The 18964-nt window shown below is 37.1% G+C and overlaps 1 protein-coding gene across 1 annotated transcript in view; it reads right to left on the reverse strand.

Annotated features, from left to right (window-relative positions):
• Positions 1–18964, reverse strand: part of TTN (titin) — a 242029-nt gene that overhangs the window by 98807 nt on the left and 124258 nt on the right. The window contains exons 142-152 of the mRNA XM_074911579.1: positions 9797–9892; positions 9140–9214; positions 8151–8231; positions 6880–6984; positions 6259–6336; positions 5828–5881; positions 5525–5608; positions 1522–1586; positions 1060–1450; positions 576–851; positions 69–344 (exon numbers count right to left, since the gene is read on the reverse strand). Of these exons, the coding sequence (XP_074767680.1) occupies positions 69–344; positions 576–851; positions 1060–1450; positions 1522–1586; positions 5525–5608; positions 5828–5881; positions 6259–6336; positions 6880–6984; positions 8151–8231; positions 9140–9214; positions 9797–9892 (1581 nt within the window). The remainder of the gene's footprint in view (positions 1–68; positions 345–575; positions 852–1059; positions 1451–1521; positions 1587–5524; positions 5609–5827; positions 5882–6258; positions 6337–6879; positions 6985–8150; positions 8232–9139; positions 9215–9796; positions 9893–18964) is intronic.

Consider the following 18964-nt stretch of genomic DNA (forward strand, 5'->3'; position numbering starts at 1 on the left):
TTTGTTTAGAGGTTGTTGAACATTAGCCTATGAGCTGATTAAATATAATACAAATAAAACTTCCTTACCACCAAGGGTCAGTTTAGCTGGGTATCTGCGACCTTCAACTTCCACTGAATATTCCCCAATATCAGCAGGGCCAGCATTCTTGATTTTCAGGAAAATTTTATTTCCTTCTTTTAAGATTTCTGTCTTGTCAGTTGGTTCAGCAGGGATTTCCTCATCTCCTTTAAACCATTTAATGTTTGGTGTATCCTTGACAATGTCACAGGTGAAAGTAGCTGTTCCTTTTGGTTTCACATGTTGGTCTCTTATAGGTTTTACTAACCAGTCTCTTATCACTTCTGCATGACAAAAAGTTACATAATAATACAACTTAGCAAACTTTTATTACAAATAGATAGGTCATAAATAGAAGAAATAGAACTATTAGTTTTTTGTATTACAATAAGCTTCAGTAGCAGTAAAAATCTTATCTGTCCATTTATATTGTAATACTATGAGACAAAGCTTTCCTAATTTTAAACCAGCCAAATATCCCACAGAGAAAGGAGAACATGATTTTGATTGCTTACCTACTACCTTAACACAAGATGAACATGACAGCTCAGTGTCTTCCACGGTAACACTGTAAGTGCCAGCATCAGCATCATCTGAATCAATGATCGTGAGGGAATGTGACAAACCAATAATGCCCAGAGCAAATTTCCCAGGCTTGTCTTTGATGATCTTCCCATCCTTCCTCCAGACCACATTTCTTTCTTTGTTAAGCTCACATGTCAAGTACAGTGGCTGGGTTTTAACCACAGTGACTTCTTCTTCAAGAGTTTTCACAAACCGTACTGGGAGTTCTGTGGGAAACACAACATTTTGATTTATCTCATTTATATACAGAAGATGTGATGCAGAAATGCCTTACATATCAAATCAGCGTGTGTAGTGATTGATGGAAACAAAAGGATGCATCTGCTAACCACTGTAAATTCACAAAGTAACAGTATTTCTAGCTTGAGGAATAGCTAGCCTTTAAATTCTTGATAAACTTGAAACAGGGAATACCTTCAACAATGAGTTTGGCTGTAGATGTCTTCTCTTTGTTCCCCAGTCGTAATACACAAGTATATTCACCAGCATCTGACAGCTGGACATCAATAATATGCAGCTTTCTATCTTTGCCATCAGCAATAAACTTGTGTTTTGGACTCTCTCGGATGTTACTTCCATCTTTCATCCAGCTGGTAATTGCAGTGGATGGTGAAATAAGGACTTCAAAGATTGCAGAAGACCCAACAGATTCAGCTTCTGTTAGCACTATATCTTTCATCTCCTTGACAAACTTCAGTGGTACAGCCTTGAGTTGGTAAGTGAATGGCGGCTCTTCAGGAGGTTTTTCACCACCACTGCCTGGTCTGAGTTTCCTTCTTTCTGCATCTGCTGGTGAAGGTGTCTTCTTGGCTGTAATTCAGATTCAGAATTGAATAAACTAATCCTGATTTATTGCTTTTGCTTTTAGGTATTGACTTCTAGTATCCTACCTTTGACTGGACTGATACCCTTTGGTGATTCTTCTTTTGGTGGCTTGGGCTCTGAAATAGAACAGCAATATTATCAGGAATGTAGTTAAATATACATACTAGAATTAAGACAAATATTTATTTTATAAATCGGACTTTATCTCTTTTATTTATATAGGCAAAAAGAGGAGGAAGATATAAACATATGTATATATTTATACAACTTATACTTTCTATATCTCAATGTCAAGTTAAATAACTTTAAGCATGGGAAAGACACATATTCAGCAGCAGGGACTGGAAGGCAGCTTAACTGGTCCTAATTCCTCAATTTATTGTTCTGTCCACTATTTTATAAAATTCTGCCATTCTCTGACACTTTACTCACAATTAGGCCCTTGATCAATACCCACCTGCCAACCAAAATAGCTTAAGTACCTATTACAAATTACACGGGCTTTTTAGAAAAAGCACACACCTTTACTAATGAAGACAACAAAAATATAAGTTGTATAAATTAAATACATGTTTCAGGACAATATGATACTCTCACAAATGAGTGATGTTCTGTTAGTTGCCCAGCTTGCGATGAATCATCTCTAACTTCTGCAAATATTGCCCATGGTATGCAAGCATCATTTTGTGAAAGGAAATATAAAAGATACTTTTAATGGGTGAATGGTATGAATGAAATGCAGGAGAGATTTTATTGCAGTGGGTGGAAAAATGAATACTAGATGAAACACATGAGTTTTGCTGAGACCATAATGGCACACAACATGATTTATGCAGTCTTATAAAAGTATAAGACTAAGACAATGAACACTGATCACACAGATGTATATACAGACAGGTAAGACAAACATGATAAGAGTGGCTGAATGCCAATACAGCCAGCTGACAGACTAGATGGAAATGTGAATGATGTTAAAGAATGAAAACAAACATCATAACAGCAAATTATATTCTCCTGAAGCAAATAGTACAAGCAGTTCGTGGAAGAATTTGGCAGCAGTCTTCCTCACCTCGCTTTGCATGAGACTTTGCAGGAACATCCCGAACTTCACGTGATTCTCCAGGTGCATCCAAATTTCTGTTCTCACTCAAAAGCCTACTGGCCTGCTCTATCATGCAAGCAGGTTCTGATTTCCGAAATTCTCTCTCTCCTTCTGGTTTCTTGGGAGATATTATCTTACCTATGCTTGAGGAGTAAGTAACTTCTCCATTTGGAGCAATTCCTTTGCTTGACGGTATTTTGGCTGAAAGCTTTCCCTTTTCTCTTTCCATGGTAAACGATGCACTTTTCCCAATGCCATCCTTAGCTGATGTTTTTTCATCTGACGAACTTTCTGTCACTGGAAGTTCTTTTCCTGAAAGCTTCACTTCTTCTACAGTCAAAGATTTCTTTTCTTCAGTTTTCTCTTTGCTGCTTTGGAGAGCTGGAGTGTCGTGACATTCATCCTGAATAGCATGAACTTCTTGAAATTGTTTTTTATCTTGACTACCTGGAGGTTGAACAGGAACTTTCTTTATTGACTCAGATCTGTCAACTATTTTATCTTTGACTCCCTTTTCATGTTCTTCTGTGGAAACTTCATCTTCCATTCCTCCTTCTGTAATCACTGTATCAAATTCTTCTTTTTCCACAGACAGCATTTCATGGGCATTTGACTGTCTAATTTTGTCTTTTTTTAAGTGGGTGCTGAAGGTCTTTTTCTCTTCCTTCTCTGGTGTAATCTTTCTGCCTGTTTTTTTATCACTTAGGAGTGCTTTGTTAGTCGACCATTTTCCTGAACCCTCCTCACAATGAACTTCTTCCTCTGCAGAATGTTTTTCTCTTGCTTTCCTTTCCACTACTTCTGGCCTAAGAGCAGACGGTTTAAAGATTATGTAAGTTTTTTCTCTGGGAACCTCCTCATCTTCAGTGAGGTATTCTAGGTCAATATCTTTTCTCAGTGCTGGTTCAATTTCCTCAAACAGGTCTAAGGAATGTAGTTCTGCTGATGTGAAATCCAGATTGTTACCTTTCTTATCATCTTGAATAATTTCCATTTTCTTTGCTTCCTTATCAAGAATCTTATCTATAGGAATTTCAGCTACTGTGGTACCAGATTTCTTCATCCACTGAGTTTTACTTTGTATGCCATGCTCCTTCATGGATTCTCCAAGAGGAACTTCAGATTTCTCTAGAATAAAACCTCCTCTCTCTTCTTCACTTGTAAGCAGACGAGTTTCAGCTATTCCTGCCGCTGCAATATTCTTTACAAATGAGGTTTTATCCTTAATAGTAAATTCTTCAGGTTGCAAACTGATTTTTGATTTTCTCATTTTTCCTAGAAGTCTTTTCTGGTCCCTGGGCTCATATGGCTCTCTGGGCATATGTTTAGGCACATAAGTTGACTCAATTTCCTCTTCTTTATCATGTACAGGAATCTTTCCTTCATGAACACTTAACTTGTCAGAGACTTTCTCTATAGCAGCTTCCTTGTGAACAACCAATTTAATTTCATCCCCCTTTTCCTCTTCAGAATCTCCTTCTGCATGTTCAGATGCTATAGAAATCAATTTCAATTCCTCATCAGGTAGTGGTGGTTCATTCTTTGCATAAGTAATGTGATCTATTGCAACTTCTATTTTCTCACCTGTAAGGGTAGTCTTTCTTGAAACTATAGGTGTAATTTCTAGCTCCTCTTCTTCAGGAGCCATGATAAAATATTTAAAAGCCACTTTCTCCTGCTTATCTTGCTCTGGCTTCAGTATTCCATCAGCTGTTTCCAGTAAGATTTTAAACTCAAGCGGCTCTACTGTCTGACTGTCCAGAACTGTCTCCTTAGGACTAACTCTCTCTTTTACATGCAAGCATTTCTCAACCAAAATCTTCTTCAACACAACTGACTCAGGCTTTTCTTCTTCCATTGGGGGCCTTTTATCTCTATGCTTTAGTATAGATGGTGCATCAGGCTTTTCTGCAGCTACAAAGGTTTCACAGGTAATTTAGAGTTAAAATCCATCAGAATAAGCATCAGGAACAATATATTTTAAGACAAAATTTCCAGCTATACCTGAAATAAAATGAACATAGAACACTTTTTCTCCACACAACAGAAGACTTACAACACAATTACAAAACAAAAGAAAGATAAAAAAAGGCACGCACAAACAGTACAGAAGACCTGAGTAAACCACTGTTATGGTGCAGAGCACTGTCCAACTTGCTTGCTAGTTTAAATCTAACCCACATTACAAGTAGCAGAAAATGAGAGCTTTTTAAGGCCTATCTGGCCACCTATATAAAATGGATTAGTTATACTTTTGCAGGCCTGGCTACATCACCAAATCAATGGCCAAGAGACATTCATCACTAGGCTTCTCAAGTGCCCAAGAGGTGAGCTCCACTGTAACATGAGGCCCTTTGAACGATGGGTGTGCAGCATATATATCAGCTCTACTGATGGACCTCAGGCTCTGAGTGCTTCAGAGGAATTGGACTCTTCACAGTTCTTATTTCAGAGCAGGGTATGATCCGGGGTCCTTAAGAGCATCAATTGAAAGTAGCAGTACTCTAGTTCTTCTACAGCACTGCCATGTCTCCTCAGGATTTCAGTAACAAATTAAATGCAAATAGTCAAACAACACAAGAAATGTTTAGAGACAAGTAGCCTTTCTTTCGCTATACAGAAAATACGAGATGCATTTCACAGGACATACATCAAAACATAAACAACAGTCAGGAATCAACAGAATACACACATTTCATTGTAGGACAATAAATAAAGGTGCACGTCACCATCCAGAAAGAACACAGTTTTATCTCTGTGATGTATTAAACACACCTGTCTTTTAGATCACGTGACAGTACCTAGAATAACCAGATCCTTGAATAGGACCTCAAATCTTCCTGTAATGAATGAATTATATGATTGTACAGCTCTTCATTCTTTTTAATCTGAAGGTATTTAGGTATCTCAGAGAAAAAAACCCTATAAATAGCATAGAATAAACATAAATACCTGCTTTCTTTCCAACTACTGGGACTGTCACTGGAGTAGTAACAGCTGGTGCTGGTTCTGCTGCTGGTTTTGGAGATTTTAGAGCTGTAGGGAAAAAAAAAAAAAAAAGAGTTCCGGTATATTTGTTTTAATAAATAATTTTAAGTATGATGTCCTTCAAAACGTTCTGTAGATTGTATGAATGTTTCAGTCCAGAAATACTAAAGACATATTTTAATGTCCTTTTAGCCAGAAATCTCTGAATGGAAAATATTAGATGCATAAGAAAGGCTGCACTGTTATTCATGACTAAAGAATTCTTACCTACTGCAGGTTTAGGTTCAGGCCCAGGAAGTGGGATAGCTGCTTGCTTAGGCTCTGGCATTTCAAACACAACAATTACAAATAGGTTAATTTACATTTTTGTAATCCCATTGAATATTAAAGTTAGAAGCAACAATACAGAGAATGTTAATCAAAGACAGAGTTTATTGTTTTATATTTTATTTATCCAGAAAGCAAGAATTTAACTTGAGAACTCTTGTAAAGCAAGATACTGTGGAAAAATGAATTTTTCAAGCACTGAAGAATTAAAGACAGCAAGAAATCCAGAAGAATCCAAAGTGGTTAATCATGACACAATACTCATGGACAGACTGGATGAGAGTAATGCATTAGGTTAATATAGCATGATATTTAGCAATGAACATCATTTAGTTGCTGCAACAAGGAAAAAGAATACCACGCATCTGTACCTTTTGGTGGCTCTGGCACATGTTTCTCCTCTTTTTTTATGACAGGTATCTCAGTTTTCTTCTTAGGAACCTCTGGGACTTTAAAATATTATTTTTATTTTGTAAGATATATTGAAAGGCCTTGAATCCCCAAATACAATTATCTCCAAAGTATTTAAAACTTTTCATTCTTTTTAGACATAAACAGTTCCAGATGTTCACAAGGTTTAGGAACATGTAATAAGAGTAATATTAATGATAATAATTAAGAGTGATATTTCAATAAATTAGAAACACTAAATGGACAAAAGGAAAAATATTTGCAAAACATTAACTAAAAGAATTCTTGGATTAACTTTCACAGTAGTTATATTTTTATCGGTATTACAAAACATTTGTAAAGTTCTCTTCTATACACAGTGAAGACTGAGAAGCAATCTCAAAATACATAATTCATACCCAAAAGCGGATGTCAAATTTGGTTTTGCTTTCAGCAAAGCTTTCATTTACACAATTAGGCTAATGCAAGCCATTTAAAAAAATCTCTCATTCCTGAATTTCAGAGAATACTACTTAAATGAGGATTTTTATTTTCTATTTTTAACTATACTTTATCAGATAGATTTGAATGTAATCTAGTACCTTCAGGTTTCTTAATTTTTTCTGCTGGGGTAGGTACTGGTTTAACTTCTGGTTTAGGTTCTTTTTCTGGTTTAGGTTCTTCCTCTTCTGTTTTCTTTTTAAGAACTTTAAGAACGAAGGAATTTCAGATTTTAAAGCACAGGTAAACAAAAGAATATGATGGTGAACAAGACAAAGGATGAAAAATATATCAACAATCATGAAGAAACAGGAATGTAAAATAAATAGTTCAACATAAATGGAAGATTTTGTGTAACTATTCAAGACACTATACTGAAAACCTTTTAAAATTCAAAGTCATCTAGAGCAAAAAGATGCTTTTATTAAGAGCAGTCCATCTGAGAGGAAAGATGTCAATGTTAGCTGTCTATAATAGAACACAATTTTTTATCTTTTATATTTCTTACCATATTTAAATGAAGATTTACCATACATAATTATGCATTAATAACTGCAGTTACCAATGATTTTCAGGGACAAAACATGGGATTACAGATTAAACTCCTATTGACTTCAGTGATAGAACAAGACCGAATCTTTAAGTGGTATATTGGGAGAGCTCAACTTTATGTAATGTCTGTTCTTCATTTTACTTATTTCACTTATTTTTGTCCTGTCAGATATCTATCTTGGATATCTAACGAGACTGTCATCTGAAAAACTGAATATATTTTTTATGTTGTCTGAAATTTGAAGGTCAGCTGCACGGTATGCAGGCATGAGTCATCACACTGTGGTATTTCAAAAATAATTGGAATTAGTGCCTTCTTTTTCTAAGCAATAACTGAGCATGAAGTGATTCAGATTGCTCCAGACTTTGCAGGAAAGATGACTGGTGTACAATAGTACCATGGGGTTCTGCAATCTGTGCAATGCTTCTTAGAAAATCATAAAAGAGAATATAGATGCTACCTATGTGACTTACATTTACACTGCCACTGGAAAATATTTAGGGGTCCAGAAGCTGAAGACAGTGGAAAACTGTCAAATCTAGTATAGACTTTACAGAGATAAGGAAAACAGAAGAGAGTTACAGGGAACCAGATTTTCAGTGTTCTGTTTTAATTACTAATTCTTTGGATCTGACACATTTTCAGGATATCCCCACTTCATCTCTGCAAATATAAATGCTTTCCCCAAGCAAGAGACATCAGGTAGTACTTGGTTCATGTAATTTTCCATATCAGAAACATAAAACAATGTTACTTAGAGGAATATTCTGAACAATGTTAATAAGCTGGGGTTTTTAAAACAGAGACAAGTTACTATACCTCTTTTCAAAACAACTTCTTCTTTTGGTGGAGGAGCAACTTCAGGAATCACTCTGCGAGGTTTCTTTACAAGTCCAGGCACTTAAAAGAATATTATTCCAGATTTTATTATGGGTTCATAACCAACAATTATTCCAAACACACAAATCAAATTCTGGCCCATTACTGATAATTAAAAGCAAAGGTAAAACTGCTAAGATTGATGCTGATGGTTTTAATATTTTTTTTATATTTTTTGCGTACAGTTGTCTTCTAGGCTTATGCATAGGAGTAAATTTTCACACAAATCAAAAAAAGAGGAATATGGTTTGACAAAAATATAAATATTATGTATTCAAAGAGAGTTATCATAGTTACATTTTAATCTCCTTTTCCTCTTTCTTTACAGGCTTATGTTACATATTTATTTATCTGAACTGTCTATATGTGATGTACATAAGGATCCATTTAGTTTAATTTCTAATTCTGGAACAGCATTAAGAAGAGATGTTCACTGCTCAGCTGTTTAGCTTGTCTTAAGCTCTAGTACATATGAAAAATTGGAGTACTTGTAAAGTGGCCTGCTCCATTCATTATTCATCTCTATCTCTGGAAAATGTCATCTCATTTATAAAATGTTACATTTCAGACAAATAATAATCTAAGTATGTTTGAACAATGCTATATATATTTAGAAAGTATATTATTTTTATTTCTCCTTAAGCAGAGAACCCAAGTGAGCATCTACACATGACAAAACTCAAAAACTCTCTCACTCTTCTGTCATTCTGTCTCTTGCATCTCATGAATTGCATGATGAGAGATTAAAGTGGACATAAATATAACATGAACATATACATCTAAGACTGGAGTTCGCTGTTGAGCATAATCTAACATAGACAGCTTTTGGATATTTCTGAGAAAAATAAAGAAGAAGAAGGTATCAAGAACTACAACTTTGGGATCACAAGAGGCTTAATTTAAGTCTGATTCTTATATTAGCTAGGTACCTTTAGCAGGTGGGGGTTCCAGTTTTGGAGGCTCACCAGGTTTTGCAGTCACAACTTTCTTCCTTGATCCAGGAGCTTTAAAGAAAATGATTTGATTTTTTCAACACACATCATTAGATTCAAAAAAGAAAAGAACTTTCTAAAAAATCCCAACAACTGATTAATACAATTGATATAATAGAAAGACAAGAGCTACAAAGCTAAGATTTTGGCTGGTTAACTGTTGAGAAGAAGTCAGATGTCTGTAGGAAGCACAGTTGATCTGAAACCCACGTTCAGACAGTAACACCAGCAAATTATTGCTGGGGATTCTTTTCATTTGTAAGAACAATGATATAGAAAGAAGAATTATGTTAAGGATAGAAGAATCTGTTAACTTGGTTAAGATTTTCATTAATAAATCGATTTTTTCTGTAACTATTAAAAAAAAAACCAGGTAAACTGACTTGGCATAACACTGGTAAAAAATCATAAGGAATTGAGCATTAGTAAGGTGCACTATTAAAGCTATAGTAAAATAGGGAAAAAAAAAAACAAACTCAAGAAAAAGATCCAAAGTGATATGTTTAAAAGCATGCTTGTCAAGATTCATCAGTATAATTTAAATGATTATTGGTTTGAGTTCCCACTGTTAATTGTGGCTTCAGATGAATATACCTTTAAGTAGTTCTTTTGCCAATTTAATATCTTCTGTTGGTGGAGTAAGTGGTGGTGGTTTTCGCTTTTCAGGGATCTTCTTTTCAGGTTCTGGTGCTTTAAATAACATTAAGTGGATTTAGTATAAATTTACTACTGCAGTAGTTATGTGAAGAGTAAGGTACAAATGTAAAGACAGTAATTTTCCATTTCCAGTGAAGCCAGTGAAAAAATCTCATTCAGTTAAAAGGGAGTATGAAAGAGCCTTAGGCTATTGTTTTGTAACATTCACACAATTCAAATATCCAAGTTGACTTAAAAAACGTTAGTAACATGAGAACAGCTGGGAAACCAAATGACAGGAAGACTCGACAAGAAACATACTGAAAGCATTTAACATAGACTGTATGTTGTACTTAGAATTAAGAGATCAGAACACATTTCCAAAACACAGTAGCAGAGAAAGAATTAAGCAGAGACCTACAACATGCAGGTACATGTGCGAAGAATGACAGAGCAAGAAAAAAACTGCACGGTAATGAAAGAAAGGTGTCCAGCAGACTCCAGGCAGGTACTTTGTATACCTTCAGCTGGTAAAGCTTCTTCTATTTCTGCAGCTGGAATTTCTTCTGCTTCTTCAGGCTCAATCTCCTTTACAATTTCATATTCTTTAAAGAATATTGACAACTGGTGTAAGTTTCCAATTACAAGATTGTTTCACATGAACAGTTATGTAGATATCACTAAAAAGAAAGCTACTCCAATAGACAGAGACAAATACATGTTAGGATAAGTAATCACTCAGTATCTGTAACCTTTGCAGTTAACACATGCTTTTAAAAAAATTACTCTGTCTATGTAAGAATGAGACAGGGTTTTGCGAAGGATAGTATTTTTTATGCATACAGTATAAACCAAACATTAAATTTGTGGATGAGTCATTGTAACTTGAAAGAATAAAAACTTCAATGCTCTCAATTAATTTAAGATTATAACAGCAATGTAAATACTAGGTTTTAAGAGACTCGAATTTAGTGGGAATTGACTATTATCTTAAAAAGAAACACACTTTGTTAGGAATGTTCTGTGTAGGAGCATATGTTACTTGAAAATATTTAATTTTGAAAATTATATTTTACTACCAAATATGAGAATAGATAAAAGAAACATAGACTGGTATAACGTAAAATATGAACAACTTACAAACATTAAAATGGGAAAAAAAGGACATCTATTTTAAAGCTTATGTTTGGAACAACAGGATTGTCCTTGCAGTAATAGCTATGATGGCATATACCTTCACTTGGTAGTGGTTCAGGTATTTTAGGAACAGCAACAGGTACTTTCTCCTCTGGGACGGGTTTCTTGGGCACCTCAGGCACTTTAAAAAATATTAATTCCTCTTATTTGTGTGTATATAAATGTATGTATGAAACAAAAAAGACAAAAACACCTAGCACACAGAAGATCAGTGAGTAACAGTGGCCACAACCAGGAACGGCTGGGCTCCAGTATTTCTCAAGGTAGTCTACATACAACTGACACATTTTATAGACTCAGTTATGAACAAAGAATAGAGAGAACAGAAAACATTTCTTCTCAGGAGATGACTCCTGGCAATATATACCTTTGGTTGGAGGAGGTTCTGGTTTTTTAAATTCTGTCTTTTTAGGTGTTGTAAGGGGCACTTTCTCTTCTGGGACAGTTCCCTCTGGCACTTCAGGTGCTTTAAAGATATTAGTAAATTTTAAATTTGGTGAACATTAAGATACATATATATATGTACAATAGTGAAAAGTGCAATGACTAAAAAGAGTAATACATACAAAACATGAAGAATGAAATTTCAAGGGACAGATTACACAATCAGATAGCTAATCACTGCATACATGAGTGAAACAAGGGAAAAGGTATTCAGAGAACAAAGAGAGGCTTGGTCACTGATGTATGTACCTTTAACTGAAGGAACTTTATGTTTTTTAAGAACAGGCACAGGCTCTGGTATTTTTGGTACAGTCACAGGCTCGGGTTTCTTGGGCACAACCGCAGGTTTCTTTGGCACAGCCACAGCCTTCTTGGGTACAGCCACAGGCTTTGGGGGAATGACCACTGGCACCTCCTCTTCTGGCTCTTCCTCCTCAGCCACCTCAAGCACTTTAAAGACATTAGTTCCTTTTACCTGACTGAGCACACAGGTCAGGCACACACAGACACAACACAACCAAAAGCTGCTCTCACCCCTCCCCACAGAATGGAAAGGGGCAAAGAGTACTCATCACTGCAGAAACTCAGAGGGCATGGCAGGCTCCTTCAGAACACCACCACACCACTGTATACCTTCAGCTGGAGGAGCTTCTGGTTCTACAGGCTCAGCAACTGGTGTCACCTCCTGCGGTGCTTCCTCCTCCTCTTCCTCTTCTGGGACCTCTGCCTCAGGCATCTCAGGCACTTCAAGGATAGTAGGGCATTTCATTTTACATTGGTGGAAACATGTGCCAAGTAGGAACAAAAAAACAGGGCAACACAGACACAAAACATCAAAACAGCCGGCTCAAAACCTCTCACACACGTGCAGCACCATTTACCCAGCATGCACAACCTTGAGAGTCTCAGTCTGGAAACAAGACAGGCCAAGAGAGGATAGGACAACACTTAAGAGAAGAAGATTAAATATCTTCCTTGTTAAGCCATCCATGAAGACAGGTACCTCTGGGTGCTGGAAGCTCTGGTGCTTTGGCAATGGCCACAGGTACTTTTTCCTCACGAGCAGCCTTCCTGGGCACCTCAGGTGCTTCAAAGATATTAGTAACAGTCAGTTTTATACATTAAGCAGGAAGTTGAACAATGAAACATAAACTAGACTTGCACCAGTGACCAGACAGTAACCAAACTGGTCTCACGGGATTGACCCATGTCTCTCTCACTCACCAACTCACACACACACAAAACCATGCACAGGCGCAGGGGCCAGCACAGAGTGGTGATGCCAAACAGATTCTGTGAGAAAACTGTTGGCTATGTCTCGATACTGCTCAAGGGTGAGGTGTGAACTGGAATACCCCACTCTGTACTCAGCAGCCTTCCCTGCCTGGGAAGAGGTACCATCATTCTCAGCCCTGCTGCGATCTGACTTTTCCCTGGGAGCAACCTCAGCCCATATCTTATCTGTTGCTGTTTCTCATGAAGCTGTTGGTGCTTTCCAGTCAGAATTGTGGGCAATGACAGGGTGAGGAACCCAGAATTTATCCTTTGTCCCTATTTCTGTCCTCTATTTCCATTCTTTGTCGATGCTTTCTTTTTATTGGCTTAATTTATTATCCTAAGTAGCTTTGTTTCCTCGATTTTAATCTCACTTTGGCAACTTCCACAGTTTGTGTGGTGCACTAGATTTTATAACCATTCCTTCTTCATTATAAACTCTAAATTTATGAGCATTTTCTTTAAACTCTTTATATGCTGTAATTTCTTACTACCCTCGTGCATTTCTGAGCAAAAATTGGTTTTTCATTTTGAAAGATTTGTGTCTATCATATACATTAACTGAGACTGTCAAGACATAGAGATATTTACTGTGTCTATTTAAGATAACAAAATTGGGTAGTAAACTGAAAAATTCATGATCAGTTTTTAAAATATAACATTTCTAGTATCTGCTGATCCAGAATCTGAAAATAAAACAATACATTCAATACACATTAGGGTTGTTTATACAAAATACTAGATAATGGAATTCCTAACAGATACACCACACAGAACATAGTAATTTCAGGTAATCACAAATGGACAGGATAACAGACATCAGAAGTAACATGTAAAACAGTAAGAAACAGTCCCATTCAGGCTGACAGGTGACAGGTACCTCGAACTGGTGCAGGTTCTGGCTTTTTTGGCACAGTTACAGGCATGGGCTCTTCCAGAACACTTTTCTTGGGCACCTTGGGCACTTCAAAGATATTAGTATATTTTAGTTTTGTGGGCAGTACAGATGCATATGAAACAATAAGACAATCAATAATACATGCATGCAGTTGTCTGAGAAAGTGCTGTGGTTACATTCAGTCATCAGTGATGCTTTACTTCAAACAATGACCAAGGTGTCAAATATATCACGCAGGAAATGGGAATTCTGTGTTTAGTTTCTGTTTCTGAGCCAAGGTAGAAATGCAGAAAACACATGCTTTCTTTGTATCAGCTGATCAGAGACGTATTTATAGAATCCAAACCTATTTGAGTATCAGTCATGTATCATTCGTGTCTACTTTGTCACTGTAACATTTTTTTTTTTTTTAGGAAAGTAACCTATAAATATATCATTACCACTTTTTTCTATCAATTATTTCCATTCCTTGCACTTCCTCTTCCTTTTCAGTTTTTCAAAGTTCCTTTCTTTTAGATTCTATTGTTTACAGAAATACGTACTTCCTCTCCTCTCTTTTGGATTGCATTAATGATCCTTTCATGTGCCAACAAGATGAGTAGTAGATATATCCAGTCTTCTGATAGCAAATCTACCTCACACATATTGGCATTAACTTACTTTAAACAGGTAGAGAACTGATACTGCTTCTCTCATTCAGCAATACAGTCTATTAGAAAATTCAGGGATGCAACATTATGTTCTTTAAACTGAAGACTTATTTGCAGACTTTTCTTCAGGACAGCATGTTAATATGTTTAAACTAAGCTTTCAATAAATGGTAATTCTTGAAGTTTTGAAAAAGTTCAGAAAGCTATAGATATTTTTCAAGTAATTGAATCTATTTTTTCTGCCATGTTTTTGACATTCCACATTGCACTTCATATTTCTTATGCACCTATCTTTGATAGGTCATCACCAGAAAAATTAGTTCAATTTAACTCCAGAAGAACATGGTTCTTTCTAATGATGATATTAATAGTGATGACATGTACCTTTGGATAGTGGTAGTTCTGGCTTTTTGGGTACAGCAACGGGCGTTTTTTCTTGCAGGACAGCTTTCTTGGGCACCTTGAGCACTTTAAAGATATTATTCTCTCTTAATTTCCCAGTTAGGAAAACCACAAAATATCAAAACACTTAGAAGAAAACCAAAGAGTTTAGATTTTTAACAATTTAACATTCCCCTAGTGACTGGTTTGTTAGTCATATGCAAAGATCAGTGTAGGGGTAGGTAGAGGACACATAACAATTCTTACACAAAAGAAGGGATAACAAAATATTAATGAATACACTGGAACAAAATGCAGATCCTCACAGAAGATATACCTTTAGCTTGTGGAGCTTCTGGTTTCTTTGGCACAGCCACAGCCTTCTTGGGTACAGCCACAGGCTTTGGGGGAATGACCACTGGCACCTCCTCTTCTGGCTCTTCCTCCTCAGCCACCTCAAGCACTTTAAAGACATTAGTTCCTTTTACCTGACTGAGCACACAGGTCAGGCACACACAGACACAACACAACCAAAAGCTGCTCTCACCCCTCCCCACAGAATGGAAAGGGGCAAAGAGTACTCATCACTGCAGAAACTCAGAGGGCATGGCAGGCTCCTTCAGAACACCACCACACCACTGTATACCTTCAGCTGGAGGAGCTTCTGGTTCTACAGGCTCAGCAACTGGTGTCACCTCCTGCGGTGCTTCCTCCTCCTCTTCCTCTTCTGGGACCTCTGCCTCAGGCATCTCAGGCACTTCAAGGATAGTAGGGCATTTCATTTTACATTGGTGGAAACATGTGCCAAGTAGGAACAAAAAAACAGGGCAACACAGACACAAAACATCAAAACAGCCGGCTCAAAACCTCTCACACACGTGCAGCACCATTTACCCAGCATGCACAACCTTGAGAGTCTCAGTCTGGAAACAAGACAGGCCAAGAGAGGATAGGACAACACTTAAGAGAAGAAGATTAAATATCTTCCTTGTTAAGCCATCCATGAAGACAGGTACCTCTGGGTGCTGGAAGCTCTGGTGCTTTGGCAATGGCCACAGGTACTTTTTCCTCACGAGCAGCCTTCCTGGGCACCTCAGGTGCTTCAAAGATATTAGTAACAGTCAGTTTTATACATTAAGCAGGAAGATGAACAATGAAACATAAACTAGACTTGCACCAGTGACCAGACAGTAACCAAACTGGTCTCACGGGATTGACCCATGTCTCTCTCACTCACCAACTCACACACACACAAAACCATGCACAGGCGCAGGGGCCAGCACAGAGTGGTGATGCCAAACAGATTCTGTGAGAAAACTGTTGGCTATGTCTCGATACTGCTCAAGGGTGAGGTGTGAACTGGAATACCCCACTCTGTACTCAGCAGCCTTCCCTGCCTGGGAAGAGGTACCATCATTCTCAGCCCTGCTGCGATCTGACTTTTCCCTGGGAGCAACCTCAGCCCATATCTTATCTGTTGCTGTTTCTCATGAAGCTGTTGGTGCTTTCCAGTCAGAATTGTGGGCAATGACAGGGTGAGGAACAGGAATCTTATCATCATTATTATTTCTCTCCTCTATTTGTGTTCTGGTTTTTCAACTTTGTGGCAGTAGACATATGTGGGGCAGTTCATTTAGTGAGGTTTCAGGGCTTCCCTAATCCTATATTTAGAAATTGCATTAGTAAGTGTAAAAGTGATATCTGCGTAATGAGCACATTTCCTTGCTCTCCTTCTTCATGTGATGCAGAATTGTTCTGCACAAATACAGAAGATCTGTTGCTCTTATACCTAATAACTACGTGCAGATTTGCAGAACCTACTTTCTTGGGTTCCTGTGATCTTATGGTCCAAAAAAAATGTTACATCAATGTATTACTAGTCATATGTTTTTCTTATATGCAATTTGGCCATGGAATGAAGACCATCCTGATATGCCATGCATTTGAATAAGCACTGTATTTACTAAAGAGTTTGAAGTATCTGCTACTTAGCATCTAGGCTCAGATCACATAAGCCCAAATCCTAAAATACTACTGTCCTATCTAGGTATGTCCCTCTTTTTACTTTGGGAGTTCTTTCCCCATAGCAACTTCTGTTCCTTCACAGTCCATTGAACCTGGCTTTCCTCATTATTCTTTCTGAAGTGATCAGTTTTTGTGGTTTTTTGTTTGTTTGTTTGTTTGTCTGTTTTTTATATTGCTGTGTCATGACTGTGTCTCGCTTTTTACTAGGACACAATAGCACAGGACTGCCAGTTGGGAGTGACTAAAGAAAAATACTCTGTGTAAAAAAAAGCTTTACTAGACATTGTTGGAAAACTGCTAAAGACAGAAGTTTACATTAAAAAATCCAAATTAGTAAGCTTTTCCCCATGTATATTATCAGTTCTGACATATAGGATTTTAGATTCTGAACATGTATGAAGGAGTTTAGAAGAGTCCCTCATTTTCTCTATGTATTTGCCATTCTAATGATAGAATTGTAACACAGAACAGAACATAGTAATTTGAGGTAATCACAAATGGACAGGATTACAGACATCAGAAGTAACACGTAAAACAGTAAGAAACAGTCCCATTCAGGCTGACAGGTGACAGGTACCTCGAACTGGTGCAGGTTCTGGCTTTTTTGGCACAGTTACAGGCATGGGCTCTTCCAGAACACTTTTCTTGGGCACCTTGGGCACTTCAAAGATATTAGTATATTTTAGTTTTGTGGGCAGTACAGATGCATATGAAACAATAAGACAATCAATAATACATGCATGCAGTTGTCTGAGAAAGTGCTGTGGTTACATTCAGTCATCTGTTATGCTTTGCTTCAAACAATGACACCTTCAAACAAGGTGTCAAATATGTCACACAGGAAATGGGAATTCTGTGTTCTTGTAACAGCTCTGGCTTCCATTCTAATCATTACATGCTACTTATAACTGTTGTCTGTTATATTAATTTACATTATTTAAATGCTTTTGATATCAGTATGAGGTGGTACTTCACTTAAGGAATGTCATTGTATTTCAGATGAAGAAAATCTGGTGGCCTAGGGAATGTTTACTTCTCTGGCCAGCGCTTGGGAATTTCTAAAGGAAATTAAATGAGTAGCACCGCATCAATCTATGGTGTGTACAGGTTTAGAGTATCTTAAGTAATTTTTTAGTGTTTCAATCATGAAGTCTCTCATCCTGATTAATCTGAGAAAATAAATGCCTCATACAAGGCTCAGTGAATTAGCTATTCACAGGAATTTTACAGGTCTTTGGTGCTATTCATGCAATGTAACAACTTTACAAATCACAGTGGAGAATGTTGACATAGGAGCAAAATACATGCAAATTACAATTAACAGTTTAAAGAAAAGATTCTGCTCCATGATGCTATCCATGGCAACGCAAGTACACAGAGATAATCACAACTATTTTGCTCTATGTACAGAAACTGCTACTTTCTGCTGAAACCTTCAGTTTCTGCTTATTTTGTCCTTTCTCATAGAGTCATAGAATCATTAAGGTTGGAAAAGACCTTTAAGATCATTGAGTTCAACCATAAACCTAACAACTTTGTCAACTCCCACTAAACCATCCCTACTAATGATGTGAAAAACAGTTTGTGCATTCATTCTTTTGTTAGCATTCATAAAGTTTTGGCATTTATTGGTAGACAGGAGTTCATCATACCTTCTTGATCTATTACTATAGCCTAAAAAATAAAATCTTACCTCCTGAAATTTTTGAACATACCAAAAAAAGGTACAAAAAAAATCTGGATGTTTTAGTTGAGGAAACATTTGACACCCTTGCACAGCAATTCATAGTAGTAAGCGACAGGACAAGAGATAATGGCCTCAAGTTGTGCCAGGGAAAGTTTAGACTAGATGTCAGGAAGTATTTCTTTACAGACAGGTTGTCGGGTGTTGGAAGGGGCTGCCCAGGGAGGTGGTGGAGTCCCCGTCCCTGGAGGTGTTCAAGAGTAGGGTTGACTTGGTGCTTAGGGATCATGTGTAGTTGGGAACTGTCAGTGTTAGGTTAACAGTTGGACTAGATAATCTTCGAGGTCCTTTCCAACTTAGTTGATTCTGTGATTCTGTGATATTTGGTACATCTGTCACATGTTTTAGATATCAGAGATTAATTAAAAATGAGATCTCATTAAAATGAGATTAATTAAAAAAACCCACCACCCTTCCTCATGATGATAATCATGGTAGCATGTATCTTTAGCAAGCAGAGCTCCTGCTTTTTTAGGTACAGCAATGGGCACTTCCTCCTCTGGGACAGCCCA

Source organism: Athene noctua, chromosome 7, assembly GCF_965140245.1.
Source record: "Athene noctua chromosome 7, bAthNoc1.hap1.1, whole genome shotgun sequence".
Taxonomy (NCBI): Eukaryota; Metazoa; Chordata; class Aves; order Strigiformes; family Strigidae; genus Athene; species Athene noctua.